General features: G+C 39.0%; 1 protein-coding gene across 2 annotated transcripts in view; it reads right to left on the reverse strand.

The window, feature by feature from the left end:
- PHF14 (PHD finger protein 14) overlaps positions 1-26,590 on the reverse strand; it is a 252,195-nt gene that overhangs the window by 187,689 nt on the left and 37,916 nt on the right. For both annotated transcript variants that reach the window (XM_067562128.1, XM_067562129.1), the window contains exon 5: positions 17,395-17,554. In XM_067562128.1, coding sequence (XP_067418229.1) covers positions 17,395-17,554 — 160 coding nt within the window. The remainder of the gene's footprint in view (positions 1-17,394; positions 17,555-26,590) is intronic.

Here is a 26,590-nt window from a genome sequence, read left to right on the forward strand (position 1 = left end):
AAACAACTCAAACAGGAATTAATTCAGGGAAGCCATATGGTCTGCATTACGCAGGCCAGGCTAGATGATCGCAACTGTCCTTTCTGGTTTTATAATCTATGAACACTACATGATAAAATGAAAAAAAACATGATTTTGAGAACATTAGATGAATAATACGTGAGCATAGCAAAAATTACTTTCAACAATGTATACAGATGACATGATTATTTCTCCCAATTTGAAACCACATGACAATCTCTTGGATTTAATTGAGATGAAATAAATGTATTTGTTGACAAAGACTAGGAATGTTAATACACCTTCTGTAGCGAGGGGTCATGGCCTCCCGCTAAGACTGACAGAGAGGGGCAGCCACCCAACACTTGGTGGGCAGAGCCAGGATAACTTTGTCTGCCTCACCAGAAGCAGAGGGGTGGGACAGGAAGTATAAAAGGCGGGCCCTACAGCTCAATTGGGAAAGAGCTGGTGGAGGAGATAGACACCTTCCATCCGCTGCTGGAGTGGGAGCCTGAAGAAGACCACCTCTGCAGCACCGAGGGCTTACCAGGACTGCCAGAGTTAGTGGTCAACACAGATGTGGAAGAGCTGCTGGGATTGCCACTAGCAATATATCCCAGGGGGACAGTGGATACCCATGAGGAAAAGGTACACAGTAAAGGAATCTTAGGAAGTAGCCCAGGGACACCAGACACTAGTCCTATTGTATGGCTAGAAAGTTGGTCAGGTTGTTTTGGTGGGATCCCTGCTGGCCCAGTGGTGGAACCCTCTGTCACTGTTAAGGCCCTGGGCTCGGATCTGATGGAGTAGGGTGGGCATGAGTCCCCTACCCGCGGGTGCAAACCCCATTCAGAGGTGACAGATTGCCCTCTTTAGGCCAAGAGGCCTGCATTTGTCTGCCATCTGCCTGAGCCAGGACATCAGGTGAAAGACTGCTTACAGCTCCACCCTGCCTGAGTCTCCTAGGTTTTGTTCCCCACCCTGCCTGAGGGCATTAGCCTCCTAGACCAATTGTTCTCAACCAAGGGTACACATACCCTTGGGGGTACGGAGTGGTGTTCCAAAGAGTACATCAACTCATCTAGATATTTGCCTAGTTTTACAACAGGCTATATAAAAACCACTAGCAAAGTCAATACAAACTAAAATTTCATACCGACAATGACTGGTTTATACTGCTCTATAAATTATATTTATATTCCAATTGATTTATTTTATAATTATATTGTAAAAAAGAGAAAGCAAGCAATTTTTCAGTAACAGTGTGCTGTGACACTTGAATTTTTATGTCTGATTTTTGTAAGCAAGTAATTTTTAAGTGAGGTGAAACTTGGGGTAAGCAAGACAAACCAAATTCCTGAAAGGGATACAGTAGTGTGGAAAGGTTGAGAGACACTGTCCTAGATTGTCTGGTGCTCTGCCTTTCCTGAGGGCTGAGCCCCTAGACTATTTGGTGCTCTGCTCTGCCCAGAGGGCCTGAGCCCCAGGGACTGCTCACTGCTCTGCCTTGCCCAGAGGGCCGGAGCTCCAAATGCTAACTCCCCATTGAGGATAGTCTTTATAGGTACAAGGCAGTGAGGGGCGTGGCCTCCCACCAAGACTGATGGGGAGGGGTGGCCACAACCCCGTTACACCATCCCTTTGAATATCCCTCTGTACACAGTTTTGGAATTTGGTCCTTTACGACGAGAACAAATGTTCCTGGCAATATGTCTAGTGCTCTAGTAATTCTAAAAAAAATCTGCTCTATGATAAAATTTTCAAGCTTCACTACAAAAGATGCATTGGTGTCTCTTGTCAAAAAGCTCTGTAGATAGTAATGCAAAATTAGAACGAGTCAAGATGCAAGACTTCATTAATTACAACATACTTGACAGGTAAGCTTGGAAAAAAATGGAGAGAAAAAAGGAAATTTGGACATATATTTATTGTGCCAATGACTCCCTTCAAAATATTAAAATAATGTTAAAACTTTAATTACGTGAATGATACTAATTGTGGCATCAACTGCTAGAATTAAGTCTGTATGTGCATTTTCAATCTAAACTTGTGTTTTCATCCACTTAAAGCTTTCTGAAATCTTCCTCATTTGAGCTGAAATGTGGTCTATACTGAAAGATGAATTTCTTCAAATCTGAGACCAAAGAACAGCTCAGTGACTTTGGAGCACAGAAACAGTGGAGAGAGAAAAATTATTTCCAAAAATCCTTGCAACCTTTATCTGAACAGCTCTAGAACTGAAACAGCTAGTTGTAAAAAAATGAAATTTCACATGGAGGCAGTCATGGTGGAAGATTGTAAGCATTCAGTGAATGCTGTTTTTGATTTGACCAAGTCAATAGTTTTAGAAAAAAATTAATGCCACTGTGGTTAATACAACTGTAGGGTTTTTGTTTGTTTTAAAGCAATGTTTATAGCTTCCATCACTGGCAGTTGTGTCTTTTCTCTGATAACCTTAGGAAAGCTGGGAAAATAGAACAATGCCATGTACTAGAGATACAAAGGGCTGGTGGGAAGGGGAGGTGCTTGGGGTCCTTGATTCCTGTAGTAGTAGGTATGGAAAGCCAATGTATGAGATGTCTCGAGGAGAAAGCATGGAGTGTTGGTGCCACTGATTTTACATATCTCTTGGAAGAGAGGGTACGGAGAGAGATATAGATTTTTACTTCATGCTACCTATGTTAGGTTTCCATCCTTTTTGCATCTGAGACCCTCAACATTTATAGCATATTTATCCTCAGAACACCCCTGTAAAGTAGGGAAGTGCTACTATCTCCATTGTACAGATGGGAAACTCCTCCTCCTGTATGCATACATCAGAGCTCAATGTTCAGGTTCTGTAACCAGAGAATAGTCTCTGCATCAAGGGAGGCAAGGCATTGTAAACCACCCTCCAAATGTTGGGATGTGAACTCCTCCACCATGGGAGTTATTGTCTGCAATGCTGCCCCATGGTCACAGTAAGGAGAGGAAACCAGGCCAAGCAAACGCATAGTTGCAGCAACTCTGGACAAACTCGAGAATATTCTGTTGGACCTGGTCCAGGACATACAATCAAGTGGAGAAAGAGGCAAGCAGGTGCAGTGAAGGACTCCTGAGTTTACTTGGTGCATTACTCTCTCCCACTGATGCTTTCACTCTATAAAAATGTAGTTTTCAGCCGCCTGACAGTGCTGATCATCCGTACATGGTAAAGGGCCAGAAAGTGTGCTCATCCAGGAGTGTGTGAGCTACAGTAGCAAAGGGGTGAAAAAAGATCAGCCATAGTGTCACTCCAGTCTGCAGGAGTGGGATTTCTCCTTGAATACAAGTGACCATGGTATTGCATAGTGTTTCCTGTCTGAATGTGGCGCATCAGTTAACCAGAGATGTAATAAATCAGTTTTATCTGTCACAGCTCTCCAGGCAGAGCTAACAGTAATGGTATCTCATCAAAAGTCTGGCAGAGCTATGTGGGCTAAACACACAAATTGGAGGTTAATGTATAATTCAAGCAGCCACTAGTATTTAGATCGGGAACTGAAGCATAAAGAGACTAACTGAGTTGCCAAAAGTCACAAAGGAATTCTGTGGCAGAGGAAGGACTTGAACATAAATCTCCCAAATCCTGTAAATTAGTGTCCACATCAATGGAACATCCTTCCTCTCCATTAATAAGTGTCGATTAACGCAAGATTAATTAATAAAAGTTAGCAAACATCCATGATTTAATTATAGATGAGGTTTCCAACATTCCATGCATCACCACAGGCTCACTGGATAAAAACGTCAGGCTGTTTCTGGTGAAGTTGATTCTGAGTAGTTAGTGGATCCTGCCCTGCAGAAGGACTGATAGATTGATGAGGAGGTGGTGTGGCTATGTTGCTTACAACTAAACTAAAAAGTGTATGGGGAGACAGGATCTCTCATTCCAAAACTAGATCTGGGACAGTGTCCATTTGATTTAAGAATGCTAATGTTCCTTCTGCCTGATTAAGGGTACTACAGGAAGTACTGGGACCCTTACTTGTGGAGACAGTCAATACCTCCTTTAATGAGAGCAGAATGTCAAAAAAAATTAAGGAAATATTTGTATTGCCTTTGCCTAAAAAATTAGCACTTGATGCTAACCATCTGGCCAACTATAGACCAGTATCTAATCTTCCATTTTTGGTTAAGATAATAGAGAAAGTGGAAGCTACACAACGCTCAGAGAGCCTAATGATTGAGAATTCCTTGAGCCATATTAGTCAGGCTTCACACATGGTTGTAAGAATAGCAAATATGGTAGGCGTCCAGCTTGGCTTAACAAAGAAGTCTTTGGCGAACTTAAACACAAAAAAGAAGCTTACAAGAAGTGGAAGCTTGGTCAGATGACTAGTGAGGATTATAAAAATACTGCTCGAACATGCAGGAATGAAATCAGGAAGGCCAAAGAACAATTGGAGTTGCAGCTAGCAAGGGACGTGAAGGGGAACAAGAAGGGTATGTTGCCAACAAGAGGAAGATTAGGGAAAGTGTGGGCCCCTTAGAGAATGAGGGAGACAACCTAGTGACAGAGGATGTGGAGAAAGCTGAGGTACTCAATGCCTTTTTTGCCTCTGTCTTCACAGACAAGATCAGCTCCCAGACTGCTTCACTGGGTGGCACAGAATGGAAAGGAGGCGAACATCCCGCAGTGCTGAAGGAATAGGTCCAAGACTATTTAGAAGGATTGGACATACACAAGTCCATGGGGCTGGATGCTATGCACCCGAGGGTGCTGAGGGAGTCGGCTAAGGTGATTTCAGAGCCATTGGCTATTATCTTTGAAAGCTCGTGGCAACAGGGGGAGGTCCCTGGGGACTGGAAAAAAGGCAAATATAGTGCCCATCTTCAAAAAAGGGAAGAAAGAGGATCCAGGGAACTACAGACCGGTCAGCCTCACTTCAATCCCTGGAAAAATCATGGAGCAGGTCCTCAAGGAATCCATTTTAAGGCACTTGGAAGAGAGGAAGGTGATCAGGAACAGTCAACACGGATTCACCAAGGGAAAGTCATGCCTGACCAACCTGATTGCTTTCTATGATGAGGTGACTGGCTCTGTGGATGTAGGGAAGGTAGTGGATGTGATATACCTTGCCTTTAGCAAAGCATTTGATACTGTCTCTCACAGTATTCTTATCAGCAAGTTAAAGAAGTATGGGTTGGATGAATGGACTATAAAATGGATAGAGAACTGGCTCAACGAGTAGTGATCAATGGCTCTATGTCTAGCTGGCAACCGGTCACAAGCGGATTGCCCCAGAGGTAGTCCTGGGGCCGGTTTTGTTCAACATCTTCATTAATGATCTGGAAGATGGGGTAGATTGCACCCTCAGCAAGTTTGCGGAGGACAATAAGCTGGGGGGAGTAGTAGATAAGATACAGAAGGACCTGAACAAACTGGAGGATTGGGCCAAAAGAAATCTAATGAGGTTTAACAAAGAAAAGTGCAGAGTCCTCCACTTAGGAAGGAAGAATCCCATGCACAGCTATAGACTGGGGACCGACAAGCTAGGTAGCAGTTCTGCAGAAAAGGACCTGGGGGTAACCGTGGATTAAAAAGCTGGATATGAGTCAGCAGTGTGCCCTGGTTGTCAAGAAGGCTAATGGCATATTGGGCTGCATTAGGAGGAGCATTGCCAGCAGGTCACGGGAAGTGATTATTCCCCTCTATTCGGCATTGGTAAGGCTGCATTTAGAGTACTGTGTCCAGTTTTGGGCCCCCCACTACAAAAAGGATGTAGACAAGTTGGAGAGAGTGCAGCGGAGGGCAACAAAAATGATTGGGGGCTGGAGCACAGGACTTATGAGGAGAGGCTAAGGAAACTGTGCTTGTTTCGTCTGCAAAAGAGAAGAATGAGGGGGGATTTGATAGCAGCCTTTAACTACCTGAAAGGCAGTTCCAGGGAGGATGGGGCTAGGCTGTTCTTGGTGCTGGCAGATGACAGAACAAGGAGCAACGGTCTCAAGTTGCAGTTGGGGAGGGCTAGGTTGGACATTAGGAAAAAGTTTTTCACTAGGAGGGTGGTGAAGCACTGGAATGGGTTACCTAGGGAGGTGGTGGAATCTTCATCTTTAGAGGTTTTTAAGCTGAGGCTTGACAAAGCCCTGGCTGGGATGATATAGCTGAGGTTAGTCCTGCTTTGAGCAGGGGGTTGGACTAGATGACTTCCTGAGGTCCCTTCCAACTCTAATATTCTATGATGATTCTATGATCTTCTGGCAATGGATAAATACCATGTTCTATACTGATAGATTAACTGTCTTAGATACCATTGACCACATGATTCTTAAACTCTCTGCAGTAGATGGGAGTCATCTTACAGTGGCCTCATTCTTTTCTCTCAGAAATTCCAAAGGGTAGTTTTGGGTCATCACTTTTCTGCCCTGAAGGCTCTCTCATGCAGGATTCTACCTTATCACTCCTCCTATTTCACATGTATAGGCCACTGTCCCAGACGTGCAGGAAGAAAGACAAGATGCATGGATGTGGTTTAATTAGGCTGCAACTTTATTTATTTAACTCATTCTGGGAATTATTTGGCAATAATTAATACAACTCATTTCAGCATTCCATCTTCACTCATTTCCACATATTTGGTCAGGGCTGCCCATAAGCCCCTCACCATCCTCTAACATGGTTACCCCAATCCTGGGATCCCTCCCTTTTATGAGGGTTTAGAGGTTGGGAAAAGGGGGTTGTTTCCTTCCTATATCAGACATTAGGAGCCCCACCCCTATTCCAACTCCAGTTTATCAATGAAAACCTGCCACTAGGTATACCTGTTGCCAGCTGCTGATCCAGGCATAAGAGGACTCCGTCCAGCAGGACAAGCATATACTCTCTCTCCCTTGTGTTCAAGAGGCCAATGGTTTACCTGACCCCCACTGGGCAAGCCGTCATCTCAGGTGATACCTGCCCCCTTCACTGACCAAAAGAGGGGGGAAACCCTTAAAGGAACTATGACCACTTTTCTTCCGCTTGACCTTCTTTTGAGGTTGCAGAAGATGCATTGGAAGTGCTACTGAAGAAGCATGGAATGAAGTGTTTTCAATATGCTTGTGACACTGATCTCTCTCTCTCTTTCCATTTCGTCTGACATCTATGGTATGATTGAGTGTCTCTGTGTCTGATAATGACTAAGGCATGGATGAAGCAACCAGATAAAATTGTCTCAGGGGATGTTTCCACCAAAAACAGATACATTCACAATTTGGGGGTCTTGTTGAGACTCCCAGCTATTGTTAGCCAATTACAGAGCTGAGTGGGAAAGGACAATTTTTTCCCCATCTGCATCACTGTCAACTTCCAGACTATTCTCTAAGATGAGGACCCTCACTATCATCACTCATGCCTTTGGCATTTCAAGATCAGACTACTGCAATGTGCTCTACATGAGGTACTCAAGTGAACTCGGAAACTGAAGCTTGTACAGAAGACAATAGCCCACCTTTAAAGCCAAGTATTTTAGCACAAGCCCTCCACCAGAGATCCAGAATTGGGACTGGCTACTTTTTGTTACTTGCAGTTTCAGGTATTGGTTCTGAAGTCCTAAACTGCCTGTGATACAGTCACATTTCATAAGTGGAGATTCTTGAGGTACCCTTGTCCACTGCATTTTGGCCCTTAAAACTATTAGACCATCACAATTACTTCTGCCAAGCAGTTAACATTACACACTATGAAGCATATCAATAGGTGATCACACACTTCATTGCTTCTGTAGGTCAAGCTCATAGCACACACCAGGGGCTCCCTGCATCCTCTCCCCACCCCCACAAGCTCCTTATGTGCCACCCTCCCATCACCCTCTACTTCAATTTCTCTGCAACCCTTTCTCCAGTTCTCATACTGGACTGTGTGTTTCCCTATCCCCACACTGCCAAGACATTTATGCTCCTCTGTTCCCTCCTCCCTCACCATGCCCAGAGCTGTGTGTACTCCCTCATTCCTTCCTTTCCTTTATTCCCCACATCAGGGACTCTGTGCTGCCCCCATTTCACCCACATTCTCTCCCCTGCCAAGGGCTGTGTGCCCATCCATGCCAGAGTCTCCCCTGCAAGGGCTGTGCCCTCCCATTCCATCTTGCCTCCCAGATACAAGGGTCCCTGTGTGCCCCTTCTTCCTTTACCATTTTTCTTTTTTTCTTTCATTTAGTCTATAAACATTTTAAACTCAGAGACACGGGTGAAGCTTAGATGGAGGTTATGAAGGAAGATGTTAAAGACTGTGGTCAACTGTTCTTTGATCTACAGATAATTTAGATCTGATTGACACTAATAGGTCTGTTACCCAGATATCAGGGGATCTGTGTACCCCTCCTTTCCAGTTTTCTTACTGTCACCAAAATCAGTAGAGGTCTAGAACATTCTGTGAAATTTTGGAATTGATCAGATGGGGCATTCAAAAGTTATCACATTACATCCAAATAGAGAAATGCCACCAATTTGAGCGTACTCAGCCAAGGTATAAATAAGTTTATTGAAGTCTCTTTATTACAATTCAAGCCCAATGAAAAAGTCAACATGAAGGTAAGAAGTAGACTAACAAACAGTATATTCATCATTCTCCGTTGTTCAGCATTTTATGATCATGTTGATATCAAGGGGAAAAGTCACCACTAAAAAATAACAACAATGGAAAACAATGTCTACAAGTCACTACATTTGGTTAAACCCACAAGGATTTGCCAAGCAGAGATAATAGAAACTACCAAAGTGATCAAACAGAAATGTTTTATTGGACAGTAGGCTCAGTCACTGACGTACTCAAGTATTTGTATAAAATGCAGTTCCTTCAAAGTAATGTCTCACCATTGTTAGTATCCAAAAAACAGCCTTTCCCTCTCTTTAATTTTAACCAAGAAATTCACTTTAAAGTGTGAGGACTTGATCTTAAAAATTTTAAGTATGACACATCCAATTAACTGCACAGAACTATGTTTTCTGGCGCTACAAATGCATTTTTCCACTGCTTATTAGGATTCTGCAGCTATATATGTAGGATTTAGTGAATATGATTTGTTTATATAAACTATGGTTATGGTCCAGAGCAAATGAAAACTTGTCCAGGATAAACTTTCACTTAGTCTTTTTTTGTTATTATTTTAAAAAGAAAGAGCTAAATTGTCAGTTTGCAATCTAGCCTGTAGCAAGACACAGAATGTTGTCAGGCTGTTTCTGTAGCAGCCAGGATGGGGATTGTGACTGAGGCCCTCAAAAACTTCCTCCCACTCTTTCCACTGCTCCAGAGAGGTAGTGAGTTATTACACATCTGTACTTATCACAGTGTATGGACCCTGATGTACCAAGACACTAAGTGTGAGGGGAGTGTGCAATCAAAGCTCTGCCCACTCCCTTTGGAGAGAGGAGAGGTAGCAGGCTCTGTAAAACCTGATTATCCATTGCAAAGGAAGTAGCAGAAGGGTGTTCTCATTTAAGGGGCAGCTGATCCACGCTCTATTCTGTTGCACCAGTACACAAGACCAGCCATGATCTGGTGCAAAGTGTTCTCATTGTTATATAGTGTATTTTTCTTAACCTAAACAAATTATATTGTTTAATCTACATACATTTCAAATCATTCAAAATGGTTGATATTTAGGGGTGTCAAAAATCATTTTGTGTATCAAGTGTCACAGCCATGTAACACCTTTTTTCAAAAGAATGCCATCTGATGACATATGCCGAATAAATCTCATAACCCTGAGATTAGGTTAAAAGGTCTATTTTATTGTTACTAAAAGCATTCTGAATTCTATGGGGTTTCCTTTTGGCAACACACTACTGGTTTAAGATGTGTTAGACTGCAAACATTTTTATAGGGGGGAGTGGGGAAAGAGTTACACATCTTCAAAATTATCTATTTTTTAAAAGCAAGGTTTTGGTTTAAGATTTTTGATAGTAAGTTTTAATACAACTTCCCAAATGCACCCTGCAGAGTTCAATATAAAGATACACATCTTCAACAAGCAGCTGCTTCTCAATTTAATTTGCACAGTTTTTTCATGCTCCACTGGTGTATTAAATGCTGCTGCACTCTGTAGGAGTTTATCTATGATAAACCCAACAGCTGGCTGCTTGCTTCATACTGACCTTCTCAAAATGTTTTAGTACATGTCACGCAAGTATTACAGTATTACAGATTTAAACTGCCATTTCAGTGTGATTGACACACAAGTGTCTCATTTCCTCAACCACCTATATGCGAACTCCAACCTGAATCTTTATTAAAAAATATACAGAAGTCAGTCAAGTTCACAGCTGAGGCAGTTTCAGCTGCATTTAATACCAGTTCTAAATATTTTCCTGCTCATTTGTTTAGCTGCACATGTTTTAGAACCTTGTAATTAAGACAAATTGGGTAATCAAAGAAGAATAATCTTCCTTGTTACTTTACCATCCATTTTGCTTGGAGCAATGACAACAGATGTTGATTGGGAAAGAAGAAGAGAAAAAATCAACCCAAAACAAGGACAGGACAAAATTCATATTCTGGGATAATACAGTTTAGAGAAAAGAAGATTTAAAAATTCACCTTTCTGTTTATGAAACTGGGAAGTTAAGACAAGAAAAGATTCTCTAGAGAAAGTAGGCACCTCATTAAAATAACTAGTCACCTTTCACTTAACAGGAAGAGAGAAATTATTTTGATTTGATTGTGAAGAGAAATTGAACAGATTTGGCTTTATTTATATATAATTTCATATCACAAACACTGCAGCATGTCTAATATAGAAGAGTTCCAGAGGGGTAGCCGTGTTGGTCTGTATACAGCAAAAACAATGAGAGTTCTGTAGCACTTTAAAGACTAACAAATTTAATTTCATTAGGCATAAGCTTTCGTGGGTTGCACCCCACTTCCTCAGATGCAGTTGGTAGAAATAATATAGCAAATACAGGCAACATACATATGGTAGGCAACATATACATATCTAAAGGCATAGACAACAATGGGGTAGGTGGATGAAAGCCGGGTACTTGAGGCCTAACCATTTGACAACCATTGAGTAGGAGGTGAGAATGGGTGATCAGAGCAACTTACTTCTTGTAAGGAGAGAGCCATTCCAAATCTGTATTTAAACCCAGTTTGAATGTGTCAAGTTTGCAGATAATTTCTAACTCAGCAGTTTCTCTCTGAAGTCTGTTTTTGAAGTTTTTTTGTGATAGGATAGCAACTCTCAGGTCAGAGATAGAGTGTCCTGGGAGACTGAAGTGTTCTCCAACTGGTAGAGATTTGGAATGGAATCCATTTGGAATGGATCAGAGTAAATTGCTCTGATCACCCATTTTCACCTCCTACTCAATGGTTGTCAAATGGTTAGGCCTCAAGCACCCGGCTTTCATCCACCTACCCCATTGTTGTCTATGCCTTTAGATATGTAATGTTGCCTACCATCTATATGTTGCCTGTATTTGCTATATTAATTTACCCACTGCATCTGAGGAAGTGGGGTGCAACCCACAAAAGCTTATGCCTACTGAAATTAAATTTTAGTCTTTAAAGTGCTACAGAATTCTCGTTATGTCTAATATAGCTGGACTTCCTCTAAAACCGGGGGAGTTGGTGGAAGAAGGAGGATTTTGTCATTTAATATTTATACCACGATAGTGCCTGAAGGCGACAACCAGCTTGGGCTCCATTGTGCTAGATCAGTGTTTCTCAATTGGGGATCCGCGGGAACACTGTTAGGGTTCCGCGAGCAGCTGTTCTCTGCGCCGCCGATCAGCTGTTCTCTGCCGCCAATGGGAAGATGTCTCGGATTTTCTGGCAGAGGGTATCCAGTGTAAGTGTAATTTAAGTGAGAAATGCTGACCTTTGCTTATTTCGACATTTGAAGACTGCTAAGAGTTTGGGGTGTTCCACAATTATTTATGGAGTTCAAAAGGATTCCGTGGCCAAATTTAATTGAGAAACACTGTGCTGGATACTATTGCAAACATAATAGTGGATAGTCCCTGCCCCAAAGAATTTACAATCTAGAAGATTGATTATGATCATGTCATGATGCTCATTCTTACTGAAGACTGAAACTTCCAGACAAAGATCTGGCATAAGGGGATATGGGACTTTTCACACTGAATCTAATGGTTCTGTTGTACATCACCTGTGTTGTTCAGGAAAGAAAAAAAACTGACCAGCCCAAAGGTTGAGAATCGATTTTTTAAACTTCATATATGTCACAATGTGTCCATATACTTTCGAACCTTTCCCCCCTACTTGTTACTTGAACTAGGAATGCTATAGAGGTTACTATGCTTGCTTACTTTCACGCTCTAGACCTATCCTTCATGGGTCCAAGATTGCCATAGCAGACATTTTCTGAAACCAAACAAAAGAAGTGAGCTGGGATGGTCCCTCAAGTCAGGAATTACTAATGGAGAAAAGAATCTTAACCGACTATGTTGCCATGCTGAGCAGAGAACAAGTAGAAGAAATGCTCCCACATTAATCAAATCCACTTAGTATACAAAATATTTAAGCATTGTTTGTCGTTCACTGCTTTATGCTAGGGTCCTACAGAAAAAGTATGTGAACATATAATTACAGACTGTCAATGCACATGTACAAGGGGGCTGAATTAAGGTTGCTTGTGCAACCTTAATGTTAGCATTACCTAGCTTCTGAGCGCTTAACTTTGCAATCTTAATGTTCTTTTTAACATAGGTTGTGTATGCTAATATTACTACTACTTTTAAAAATTCTATTGCTGCTAATTGTGAGGAACTGAATTGTTCCAAATTGTGCAATGGTTTTAAAATGTAGACAGTCATTGTAATCTAGATTAAGAACAAATTTATTGTATTTGTTACCAAAACACATTTTAACTAAGCTCTCTGGAGTTGTCTGAGGCCCCAGTCCAGCTAATAACTTAAGCATCTGCCCTAACTTTATTCCTTTGAGTAAACCCACTGACTACAAGGCCTAAATCACTGGTCTATTTTAAAAAATGCCATGGTAGGCAACATTAGAGATTATGGCTTCCAGTATCAAGCTGCTTCTCTTTATAGGTAACATTCTCCCCTCAGTCCTAAGACAAAACTTACATAGTAAAGAATCCTCCCTCATATCAAAGGTAAAGGGGAGATATGGTCCTAAGAAATTTAAAACACTAGTACAATTTAACCTGCAAGAATTAAACCCATTAATGTTATCCTCAATAACGCTACATTTATTTTACTGGAGATGGAAAGCTCTTTTTGTTACATAATACTGTTTCTAAGGGATTCATCCTGAATGTGTTCACCTCCCAATGATAACAGGGTCAGATCACTACTGTAGTAGCTTAAGTAGAAAACTGACAAATAAGTTGGACAGGAAAGCTAAAAGTAAGATGAAACAAAGTCCTTGGCTGGGAGAGAGAGCAGAAAACTAAGCAGACGGCAAGGAGAAAACATAGCTATGTCCTTAGAACACATTATATACAAGACATGCATACAATGGTTTTATAAACACTTGAATTAAAGAAAGAGAGTATACCTGCGACAGATAGGGAAAGTATCGAACAGTGTAATTAAAGCTTTTTTCAGATAAAAAGTCTGCCCTTGAGTCATGACACACAAGCAAATGATTATCACCAAAAGGTAAAACGAAAATTTATTGTATCTTACACTTTGCAGTTTTTACTATTTCCTTATGTTAAGTTCAAATGCAACTGGATCACTTTCTGTAATATCAAAATGTTTAGCTCTCAAAGAGATTGAGAGAGAAAGTTATTTAAATTATAGCTGGTTTTATCACATACCTGAAAGTGGAGAAACCATGCACTTGGATATACTTTGTCCATGCCATTACTTACTAATAAAGTACCTATTTTGTTGTATATAGCTGATTATACTAGTTTAAAAATATACAAAATGAACATTCTCTCTGTGAATGCACACTGTAATTGTGAAAGATTCTACAGCCATATGTGCGGCAAAGATTAGCAGGTTAGTATGCTTATAGTACTTGAAATAATAATACGTATTTACCTGGTTCTTTGACTCATTCATCATCACCACCATCAGCGATAATGTTCCTCATGCCTCCTACACCCTTGCAACTCCAAAAGACACAGTGGCCCAGCCTTAGTTAAAATATTATCTTTTGACATTAATGTCCTTGTTAACTATTTCTACTGCCTTCCTCTGCTAAAATTGAAGCATTGATGGCAGGCCCAGTATCTGAAAACTCTCCAATTCTTTGACTATCAGACAAGTTTCAGACATGTGAAAGACTATGTGCATATGGTGTGGCAACAGCAGTGACTTTAATGGTCAAAGATGTCCTGCTCCTCAGAAGTCAGGCAGCATTGCTAATTCTGCCAGATTTTTTTTTAAAAGGATTTATTACCATCAGCATCCAGTGTTCTTGACTTATTTGTGGGATCTGGTAGGGATAGAAGGAATCACTTTAGAGTGGTTCTGATCTTTCTTGTCACAAATCCCAGAGACTGTATTGATGAGAGTGCTATTCCTGTCCGAGTGCTCTTAGCTGCAGGGTCCCAGGAGAGCTTAATTTTGTTACCCCTCTTGATCAACATGAAAAGCTATTAGAGGAAATGGGGAGGTAGTAAGAGGTACAGAGACTTTGACTGAGACACTTCCTTGCTATCCCATTATCTGGTAGAGACCATCACCAGCAAAGAATCATAGGGCTGCAAGGGCTGCGAGAGGTCATCTAGTCCAGTCCCCTGGACTCATGGCAGGACTAAGTAATATCTAGACCATCCCTGATAAGTGTTTGTCTAACCTGCTCTTAAAAATCTCCAGTGATGGAGATTCCACAACCTCCTTAGGCAATTTATTCCAGTGATTAGCCACCCTGACAGTTAGGAAGTTTTTCCTAATGTCCAATCTAAACCTCCCTTGCTGCAGTTTAAGTCCATTGCTTCTTGTCCTGTCCTCAGAGGTTAACAACAACAGTTTTTCTCCCTCCTCATCGTAATAACCTTTTATGTACTTCAAAGCTGTTATCATGTCCCCTCTCAGTCTTTTCTTCTCCTGGCTAAACAAACCCAGTTCCTTCAGTCTGGCCTCACAGATCATGTTTTCTAGACCTTTAATCATTTTTGTTGCTCTTCTCTGGACTTTCTCCAATTTGTCCACATCTTTCCTGAAATGTGGCACCCACAACTGGACACAATACTCCAGTTGAGGCTAATCAGCACGGAGTAGAGCGGAAGAATTACTACTCATGTCTTACTTACAACACTCCAGCTAATACATCCAAGAATCATGTTCGCTTTTTTTACAACAGCATTACACTGTTGACTCAGATTTAGCTTGTGGTCCACTATGACCTCTCCAGATCCCTTTCCGCAGTACTGCTTCCTAGGCAGTCATTTCCCATTTTGTACGTGTGCAACTGATTGTTCCTTCCTAAGTGGAGTACTTTGCATTTGTCCTAATTGAATTTCATCCTATTTACCTCAGACTAATTCTCCAGTTTGTCCAGATCATTCTGAATTTTAATCCTATCCTCCAAAGCACTTGCAACCCCTCCCAGCTTGGTATCGTCTGCAAACTTAATATGTGCACTCTCTATGCCATTATCTAAATCATTGATGAAAATATTGAACAGAACCGTACCCAGAACTGATCCCTGCGGAACCACACTTGTTATGCCCTTCCAGTATGACTGTGAACCATTGATAACTACTTTCTAGGAACAATTTTCCAACCAGTTTTGCACCCACCTTATAGTAGCTCCATCTAAGTTGTATTTCCCTATTTTGTTTAAGAGAAGGTCATGCGGGACAGTATCAAAAGCCTTACTAAAGTCAAGATATACCACATCTACTGCGTCCCCTCTAGCATGAAAACTAATAGGCTCGAGCAGAGTCTAGACAAGGCTGAGGTGATTCTCACTGACAGGAAGCAGCACACAGAAGAAAATGGACAAGTCTATGAGCAATCCCATAAATGTTTACATTTGTTTGCCAGTTGTCAAAGTGGTCTGCAATCTCATGGTCTCCTGCATCTCACAGTGGTCAGAAATGTTTTTTTCCATATTGGGGTATCCAAAAGTCCCTTTTTTAATTGCTGGTGCAGACTTCACTGTGTTTCTACATGCCTTTATTACCTCTACTGCACCCTACCCGGGTCCAACCACAGATGCAACACAAACTCCAATTAGCGAAGAATGGAACTTCCTACCACCTGATCAAGGGGGATCAGCAGGGACACATACGTTACAAAGGTGCTCCACACTACACAATGGCTATTAGAAAACTTCTGGGTAAAATTCAAGGTGTTGGTTAACATCTACAAAACCCTAACTGGTCATGGTCCAACTACCTAAAGACCTCTCAGACAAGTGATTTGGGCAAAAACAGCTTCACATAAATGATGACAAGGGTCAGGTTCAAAGAAGCCAGTTTGTTGGCATCAGTGGCCCCTCATCTTCAGAATTCATTGCCGCCAGAAGTTAGGTTAAACCCAAGCCTGACTATATTAATGACGCTATGTTATACATGTCTTTGTTATGGGTTTTCAATAATTGCTGGTTCTCTTCTCCTGTCATTTAATCTACTGATGAGGTTTTGCTCACATCTATCTTTTTGAAGTCTTGATACTAAGTGGGGGGTTCCCTGGGTATTAAGCTTCCTACATATGAGCAATGCTTTTGCCTTAATCTAAACTCTGTTCCATATATTTTGGTGATGAATGCAGTATAAATGCTTAAAATACATAAAATAAGTAAATAACTTTCTAGACCTCTAATTTCCTTGACCCTTCAAAATGCAAGCAATTCATGGCCATGAAGGGAAGATTTCTCTATTGATTAATGTATGTAACAATGTATGCTGACTTCATATATCAGTGAACATCAAGATTGCCTCCTGAACTATTGACCTCTGCTTCACCTCAGTCTATTTTTAGTTTATAGGTCCATAAATTTTGATGTTTAAATGCAATCAGTCAATATCTGCTTCCTGTTATACAGGGCATAAAGGATATTAAAAGTATACAAAAACTAAATGTTGGGATAGAATCAGGGGCGGCCAAACCAAAGCTCATGAGCTACATGCGACTCTTTTACAGTTAAAGCGCAGCCTTCAGAGCCCCCTGTTACCCTGCCCTTCTCCGCCTACCAGACTGGAGCATGCAGTTCAAATCATCTGCCCTGGAGCAGGATGGCGGGGCTAGAGGATTCTGTCCAGCTGGGAGGGGGGTCTTCCACAGGTGGGGCGTCAGTAAGTTTGGCCACCCCATAACTAGATAATACAAGCATTTTTCTAAATCAAAATGGGGAAAAAGATCAGCTCCTGTGCAATTTCATTTATGCTATTGTCCCCTAATAAAACCCAAAGGAACAGGACCAAGATCACGTATTAACCCATTTAACTTTTACTTTTAACACTACATGGTAATATCAAGTTTGAATTATCACTTCTGCAATCTGACCTGCCAGCATCTGTCTCCTTGAAGATTCCATCTTGGTTGGGACATAGTTCACAGCTAGGAGATACCCCACATTTGCATGCATCACAAAACCAAGGTTCAGTGGAGTTTTCTGAAGCTGAGCTCATAATAGAATCACTCTCTCCATCAACACCATAGCAACCTACAGACATGGAAAATAAAGAACAAACTGAATACAAACGAAGTAAGATTATTTCAAAACAGACTTCAAACGACAGATTTTCAACCCAGCCCTAACCAGGCTTTTTGCAGGCACAAATAACTGTAAGCACAGCTTTGCACCCACACAAAGGCAAATATCTGAAAAGTTTAGTCCTTGAAGGTGACCTGCAAACTGGGTTTTGATTTTTTTTTTTTTTCTTTTTACTTCTCCAATATATAAAGAAGGCCTGAAAGGTGTTTGTTTATGAGTAAAAACTAGTTTTACCTGTATGATTTGTATGTTTTTACCACAAAAATACCAAGACTGTCCAGTCTGGTCTTCCCTGGTTTGATAAGAAGACATCTAGAAGATCTCAAGGATAAACTTTACCATCTTAACTGAAAGGATTAGAATGTTGAATCTTTAATAAAGGCTTCCACTATTCAAACTGTTAATCAGCAAAAATTAAATTGGCATTTAAAAAGGGATTTCATACAGCAATTAAAAATCCTCTCACTTTTTTAGCTCATTATGTCATGATTACATTAGTTCTCTGGTCAATTTACAGTCTTCCTGGCAGGAACTGACCTACTAATTTAAAATAAAACAATTAAAAACTTTTCAGGCCTTCTTTTGTTGTACATCATAAATAAAAAAGGGCACAAACTATTTTCCCCCTCTTTAGGTCATCTTTAAAATGAAAATATAGAACATGAATAAATGCAGCAAAACAAAAACAAAAACAAATTATGTTTATAAAGAGGTCAGAATATTTACAAACAGTACTTACACAGATATTTCAAATTGGAGTTCAAGGGTACTTTTACTAGCATTATTTGGAGTTCCCCCTCCAATTAGCATCCATAACATGCTAAGCACTGTACAAACCCAAAAAAAGGTATGTTCTGTTGTCCCAAAGAACATTCCAAGGGGGTAGGAGGGAAAAAGGGAACAAACAAGTAAGATGGTGACTCACTCTATAACAAGCTTTTAATGAAAATATGTTTTATTTTAAATATTCTACACATATGCACTCCACAACCATTGCAGAATAGTCACTTGCAGATCTAATGGTAGAGGTGGGACTTCAGGAGACTTTAGAATGAAAGGAAAACAGCCTGAACCAACTCAGGAAGAGTGTTCAAGTAAAACGGCAGTATGGAAGGAGGCGCAGACACTAATGGAGAAGTGGACAAATGACATGTCAAGGTTCACATAATTGGCAGAGAAAGGGGAGAGAGAGTGGGGGAAAATGTGGGGTAACAGGAAAAGAGATCTGAAGGGATCACTTATGAGAAGCAGTGTTTTTCTAGGACTTTCAGAATAGAATTTCCCACCTGAGATACCACAAAACTGAAAGTTGGATGCAAAATTTGTTATCGCACACTAAAAATGGTAATCCTCCTGTCTGAGAAATACACAGAGATCAGATACACAGAACACTAGCTTTTACTTTACCTCTCAAATTTAAATTTCTAAAATAGATTATGCTCTTTATTAACACTTTATCAAAAACATCCAGCAAAATTTGAGAGCTGCAAAACAGTTTATTTTATCCATCAAATAGAAGTTTCCAACAACATTGCAGGTCGTATAAATGGTCACGCATAAAGCCTTGGGCTATATAAATAAATCAAAGTTTCAAAAATAAACCTACAGTACAACAGATATGGCAATTTCCTGCAATATATTTGGGAAATCTTATTGTATTAGGTTTCCAGAGGGGTAGCCGTGTTAGTCTGTATACAGCAAAAACAACGAGAATCCTGTAGCACCTTGCTATACTAAATGTATGTATCATTGTGGGCCAGTGATTAGATGTAACTCCATGAGGGAGAGCGATTACTGCCCTTCAGGAATTAAGAACAGTGGGAGGTTGATTAGGCAAATTCACTCAGGATGTAACACCTCCAGTGAGATACCATTGCCTGTAGAGGTTTACATATACTGGTGCAAACTGGATTCTCCAGAGACCAAACATACAGAAAAGGACTTTTGGATAAATAGCCTGAATTTAAACAGACTCAGGGCCTTCTTTCTGATACAACAAACTGACAAAACCTTCCATCCCAGGGGGAGCCCCAATCCTAAGGGAAGAGTCTGAAGAACTGACTCCTACCAGACCTCCTGCTGGAGTTGAGGGGAAGGGTGTGGCTGCTGGTAAGTTTTGGGTTTTTTTTAAGCATTCCTGTAGATTCTTTTATTGTTTTGAATGTTTTCTTTCTAATGCTTTCACCTTAAGAATAAATGTGCTTGCTTAGAAAGACGTGTGGTAACTTATAGCTGTGGGCAATTACGCTGTTTATAGCCTTTGAAGAGAAAGCAAACCAGAGACGCTAGCCATTTAGGCCATCTGGCTTGCTGAGAATAACAGTGTAGGCAACGAACTCTGCATCTTGAAAAAAACCCTGGTCAGAAGGGAAAGAAATGTAGGTCTCTGCCCAAGAGAAATGACCGTAAGAAAGATGGAAGCCCAAAATTAGTGTCCTTGCTGCACCATGGAGGGGGAATACAGAGGCAGTTGCCCTGAACTGTGACATGCAACATCTATCATAATAGCACAGAATATTTAAAAGTTGTGTATGTGTATTGAAACAAATCTTATTTGCCTACAGTTACTCTTTTAGAATTTTACACAGACAGTTCTTTCCTCTTCATCCCAAAGATCTCATATATATCACTGTTAAGTTGGACACACAGATAGGATTTACAGAGCTCAGGAAATGTAATAATAAATGTAATATAAGACCTATGGGAATTCAAGATAGATTCTTCAGTGGAGTCTTTCTTGCCTATGCCCATTTCTCTATCCCTTGCCTAAAAAGACCAGGGTTAAGGACCATCTCCTTTCATTCTGCCATCACAAAAACAGCACAAATTAAAACATCAACATTAGAAAAATTAAAGCATAAAAAATACAAATATAGTCAAATCCACCCTTTCCATACATTTTTAAACTCATAGCTCCCAATTCCCCTTCTACTCCCATCACTAATAAATCGCTCAGAATGATCTACTTAACCTCTTCCAACCCATTTCATCTCTTCCGTAAATAGACTTTTTTCCATCTTCTACTTACTACATCACATAACCATGTCTACCATTCTCCCTAATTATCAAGTGAGTCAATATTGTCCTTTCCTTCTCCTGAACCCCACTACCCTCTCCCTCATCAAGACAATAAGTCAACTATAGAGAAGAAATCTGTTCAAGTGTTTTACACCATTTAAGAATCAAAATTATAAAAAAAAAAAAAAGGCAAGAGGTCACCTCTGACCCAGTTTTCAAATGAAAACATGAGTAAAATGCTTATGACAGTTATACCAAAGTTTTCCTTCAAATATACTTTTTTTAAAATCCAGTTTAATAAAAGCTAGTCATAGCCTGATTTTAGTTGGCCTCAAAGCATGTCACAGTATTCTCACATTTGTGAGTGTCTCATGGCAGAACAATTAAAGCCTCAGTTACAAAGCTGCTCTAACTACCACAAGATACGTATTATGGCAGAAAATTGAAGATAATTTCCACAAACTTTTCTTCATTGCCCAGAAGGCACCTCAATAAATGCTGTTTAATCAGTTACATTACAGAAACTGGGGAATATGTGTTAGCTCTTCTCCTGACATTTCAGGTTAAAAGAGAATGTTAGAACTGCATTAGTAATGAGTCACTACTTCCTTTCTGAACACTATTTTTCTCAATTATAAAGCTGCTTAAGATACTCTGACTTTTAAGCAGTGGAATTTTGAAGACCTTACACTTTTATTGGAATCTGTCTAGTTAGAGAATTTTAACTTGCATTTCATTTTTTTTCTTTTAAATATTACTTGTATTTATCTAATTTCTTAAGCGTAAATTATGGTTCATATTAAAAAGCGTACTTTATATAGTCAAATTAGCAACATGCCCAACAAACTGATGTAGTGTTTACATTTTTATAGTGTTATCATGAGTGTTACACCTCACCTTACATATTGTAGCTCTTAGCGTGGTATTAAGGCAAACTAATGTTCAGAGATGAGGGGGTTAAAGTTTTAGTTAAAACAGAAGTTACATTAACAGTGCAGAAGCCAAAGTGGTGTTGTAGCTCAAATACTGTAAAGAGGGACACAATAGGAATACCTATATAAACAAAACATAGCTGAACAAATCTGTTAGTCTTCTCTGCATCAATCTTTACTGGTCCTCAAACATTCCTCATCATTCATTGTTGTCCCAAAGGCACCTAAATAGGAGTAATTTTGCTTTTATTACTGAAAATTATTTACATCAGAAATTAAAAAATCATGAAACAGGTTCAAGAGTTAGTTATATTAAAGGATTGACTACCCTTTTCTTAAATTTTCCTGAATTATTTTTGTCTCTCTCATTTTCAGCCTGTCACACATTTGGGCCAGTTGAGACAGTATGCTTGTTATTACACTGACCTATTTTGGTAGAAAATTTCAGTGAAACAGAAATTTAGGTACAAGCAACTTCCACCTAGCACTTAGGAACATTTGTTTGCAATAAGAGGCTGTGTTTGAAATTGTTAACAGCTGGGTTTCCGTATCTCCCTGAAGTTGTTCAACCGGATCAAGGAGATTTTCTTGTATATATTTCTCATGAAACTTGTTTAATTTATTTCTAGGCAAACCATAACTGAGAATGTTTTGCAGAGATTACTGTCTTTTCTTATACAACCTTGCCATTTATGTAGGTCTGGGAGCAAAGGAACAGCTTACGAGTGCCTGAATTGGTTGTAAGAATAAACACTTATCTACAAAAACAGATGAAATCCCAGAATATCTGAAGACAATTTGGTCAGGGGGAAAAGTGGAAGAGGAGGGAGTTTACAGCTATAAAACAAAGAAAGGTATAGTGAATCCTGTCAATGATTTTACATCAATATAACAAACAAAATCCTGACATCTATAGAAACAGAAAACTAAAATATACGTTTCCATTCTCCATTCTGTTTTTACCATTAAAAAGTTAGATAAAGTCACAAGGAAAATATTTAATATTTCAGAAAAAGCTATAATCTTTTTTTACAAGGATATATTCAGCACAAAATTTACATTTTAAAAAGGGACACCATCAACTTAAAAATTATCTTCTAGTGTTATAAGAATGAAGGCTAGTGGAAAATATATCATTTTCCATTTGTTTAATTTTTGAACGTGACCTCAGTTGGTGCTTCCCCTGCACTGTCAGTACTTAGAGAAAAAAGCATTTTAAAAAACTAAAAAAATGTGATTGTAAAACCACAAAAATTGGTAGGGAGAGTCAGGAAATAGTGTAGTATCCAAAACTACTTTTGAGCTTTGTTTATAAAAAGGATTAAATTTCAAGTTGAGGATAACAACCAAGTATCAGTACTGTAAACTGAAGATGTGAATGGCACACATCATATGTTTCCTAACATGAGCCAAGTTGCTAAACACAAGAAAAAGAGGCAGTATTTCTGTGATGGATCCTTTTTTCCTTGCATGAATTCTACTGGCAGACTAAGAATGTCAGAGGTACCTGTGAAGTTAAGCAAGTGGACACTGCAGGTGACAAGTCCACAAATGCAAAATGAGCATAATCTATTCCATGGTTGCAGAAATAAAAGGTGATCATAATACAATCATGCAAAAAATATTTTGGAAAGAATTATGGGATCCCTCTAGGATGAATGGTGACATTTACTGCTTATAGCACATAATCTGATTTGTTTAAATTGGTTTTATTACATATCTACAAGTTTAATATAATTTTAACTAATACTCTAAAATCTAATAAAAGAATATCAGAATAAGTATAACTGAAAAATGTCATATTTTGATTAATACATTTCATTTCTAGTAATGTAAAAATATACATTTCACTTTTTTTCACATAATCATAAAAACATGAATTTTTGTTTACCACACCAGAGTCCACTTTCCTAATTTTGATGCTTCAGATGAAGAGGAAAAATCCCATTAACTTTACTGGCCAATTATGAAATTCTATACACAGACACAAAAATCATCTTTCATTCCTGAACCAATCAGCAGATGTCCCAAAAGCATGGTATTTATACTGTCAAAGACTATACATTAGAAATATTATTGGTCATAAAAATAATCCAACCAATAAAACCAACTATAATATACTAAACAAGATTAAGATGATATTCACATGTAAAATCTATGGACTAAACACCACACAAAAACATTTAACAAATCAAAATATGTTACTAGAGTAACTTCAGGTAACAATAATCTTGTACAAACTAGTAAAATCAGATCCTCCAAAAACAGGACTATATTGCAGTTTTTCTATATAACAGATTGTGTGGAGACCACTTGCTCATTTTGGCCATGTCTATACTGATGGTGGCAAATTCGCCGCCGCCAGATCGATCTTTCCGGATCGATGGAGTGGACAGTGTAGACCCGCTCAATCGATCAGGAAGTCGACTGAGTAAAACCACCCCACTAAGTAGCGTAGCGCTGCGTTGACGGGAACGGCGCAACGCAGTGTAGACAGCACGCAGAAGGGAAGCACAGCAGTCGACGTGAGTTACGCAAGCTACTCTGCATAGTTTGCATAACTCCCGTCGACTGCCGCCGAATCGCCAGGTAAGTGTGGACTAGGGCTTTGAGTAAAAGACGTGAGTTACCCATAACCTTTACAAGTATTACAGTTAATTGAATTCAAATACAAAATTCCACCCTTCCTTTTTGCAGCTTATATCTATTAATAAAAATAATTCCTAAAATACTCACTAAATACAAAGTTAAAATATTATTCTATCAGTTACAGCATATGGTCTTGAAGACACCAATAATTGAGCAATCTCGATTATGTGTTTGCTTCTTGCACTGCATTTTGAACCATCATTTATATTCCATTTTCAGATGGAAAAGTCAAGTAGTAGACCCAAAAGTGGTGTTGAGCACCCACAATTCTTGTATAAGTCAATGGGAATTGTTGACAATAAGCACCTCTCAAATCAAGTTGTAAAACCCCAAATCTACAAACACTTACATATGTAAGTAACTTTAGTTACGTGAGTAGCCCATTCAATTCAATGGGAATATGCAGAAGAGTAAAGTTACTCATATGCTCAAGTGTTTGTCAGCCTGGAGACTAAACAAGCTAGTGTAGCTCTAACACAGGATGTCTAAGTGCAGCTACCACAGACCCGAACAGTATGATCATGACATCTCTTGCCTTAAAAGAACATGGTGGTGGCAAAGTTGATTAAGGTTTTTTTTTAACTCAAACAATTTTGATTAATATAACAAGGAAAACAAAGTTCAAACAATAATGGATGTGTTCATATATTTCCAATCTAAAAATTATGCAAGTCTATATGAAAACTCAATTGGTGTTGCAAGGTTTGTTAACTTCAGTTCAAAAAGTCAAACGTTCATGTCGCTTTACTTTAAAAAAATGTATTTTAAATTAGTAATAAGCAGTTCAGGAAATTTTTGTGCAAGAACAAAAGAGCTGTTATTGTCACTAGCAATTAACTTTTGTCCCGGCAAGAAATATTCAAGGCAATATTGTATTTCTACATGATGCATCAATCTCTTAAAATTCACCTATTGCTCAGCACGAAACTATATTTTGCATTACAATAAAGCTATAAACAGCAGAGGACTTATTAAATAATTAAATTCAGCTATTTTTCAAGTATGATGATCAGTTAATATTTTTGTTTGCAGAGCAGTTCAACTACTAAATTCTACTATTATATGGCAACATGATTTTTTGGTTTGGTTCGTTATCCCTTGACTAGAATAAAATAGTACCAATGCTCAAACTCCTCTAGTAACATAATTAGAATTTTGCATAGTAAACTAAAACTAATTTCAAGAAATTAAACAACATAACAGAAATTTTAACAATATATAGTCTTCCATTCCTATGTGAGACTCATCAATTAGATTAAAAATATGAGAAATTTCTGTACCAGAAATAAACCGTAAAACAAAAAGGACAAGTATATTAGACAGTGCATTAATGTATCAGCTATCATAACTATCCACCATTTATTATACATATCATACATTAAATTCTACTACTATTTTCTTTATAATATGATACAAGCTTTAATAAACCTTCAAAAAATAAACAAATAAAATGCATTTAAAAAAAGGAAGTTCTGAATATTAATCCAGTTAAATGACATTAGAGGTTACATCTAGCAATAACTTTAATATACAGATGCAGTTAGACCACTATACATTGTTGACTAGAGCGATGAATGTAACCTCTTTTTGCCTGTAGAATGCCCCTAATCATACTGTGATTTCCTCATATTTGATTATTCAAAATAACTCAACAGTATTTGGGGGTATTTTATCTTACCATATGGATTGATACAATCAGTTTGTTTCAAGAATTTAATGCTTTTTCAGCAATGCCATCTAGTTATCAGATTTGCTTTACCAACAAATTTGCCTATCAATCTGCTAAAAAATAAAAATTCTAACCTCCTCGATATCATTTGTTTTGACTGAGAGATGCCTGATTAAATTTGTTAACAGAGTCATGTGCCTGGGGTACTTATGTTAACTCTTTCTAGAATTACAAATGCATTTCTAATAATTATTTCCTTCAGCTGGCACCAAACTTCATTTATGTAACAATGCAAATTTAAGTCACTCTGCCATGCAATTACATTACACATTTCTTAACGTTTCCTGAGCCAGACATGTTTTCTTAACATAAGCAGAACTCAGTGACAACCTTAGTCATTTTAAAATAAATATATTAGCCACAAGGAGGCATTCAACCTTTTGGTTAACTACATCTTGCAAAAGCTCTGGAGCATATTGATAAAATCAGTAAGAGGGCAGCTGTTACTGAGAGAGAATGCACTAGGTTATCATTAATCATTGCTGATAAATATACTGAAATAATCTTGTCCACAACAGAGGGAAATGAAGGGAAGTCAACCCACAAAAATGCAATTCAGCCAGAGACTTGTGTGTACACTCAGGCAAATAAAGCTATACAACAAGTAGGGATGTAAAATATCAGATGGTTAAACAGTAAGTATTAGTCATACCATTT

The sequence above is a fragment of the Emydura macquarii genome, unplaced genomic scaffold (genome assembly GCF_026122565.2).
Source record: "Emydura macquarii macquarii isolate MOO-44397 ecotype Brisbane River unplaced genomic scaffold, CSIRO-AGI_Emac_v2 contig_2422, whole genome shotgun sequence".
Classification (NCBI taxonomy): Eukaryota; Metazoa; Chordata; order Testudines; family Chelidae; genus Emydura; species Emydura macquarii.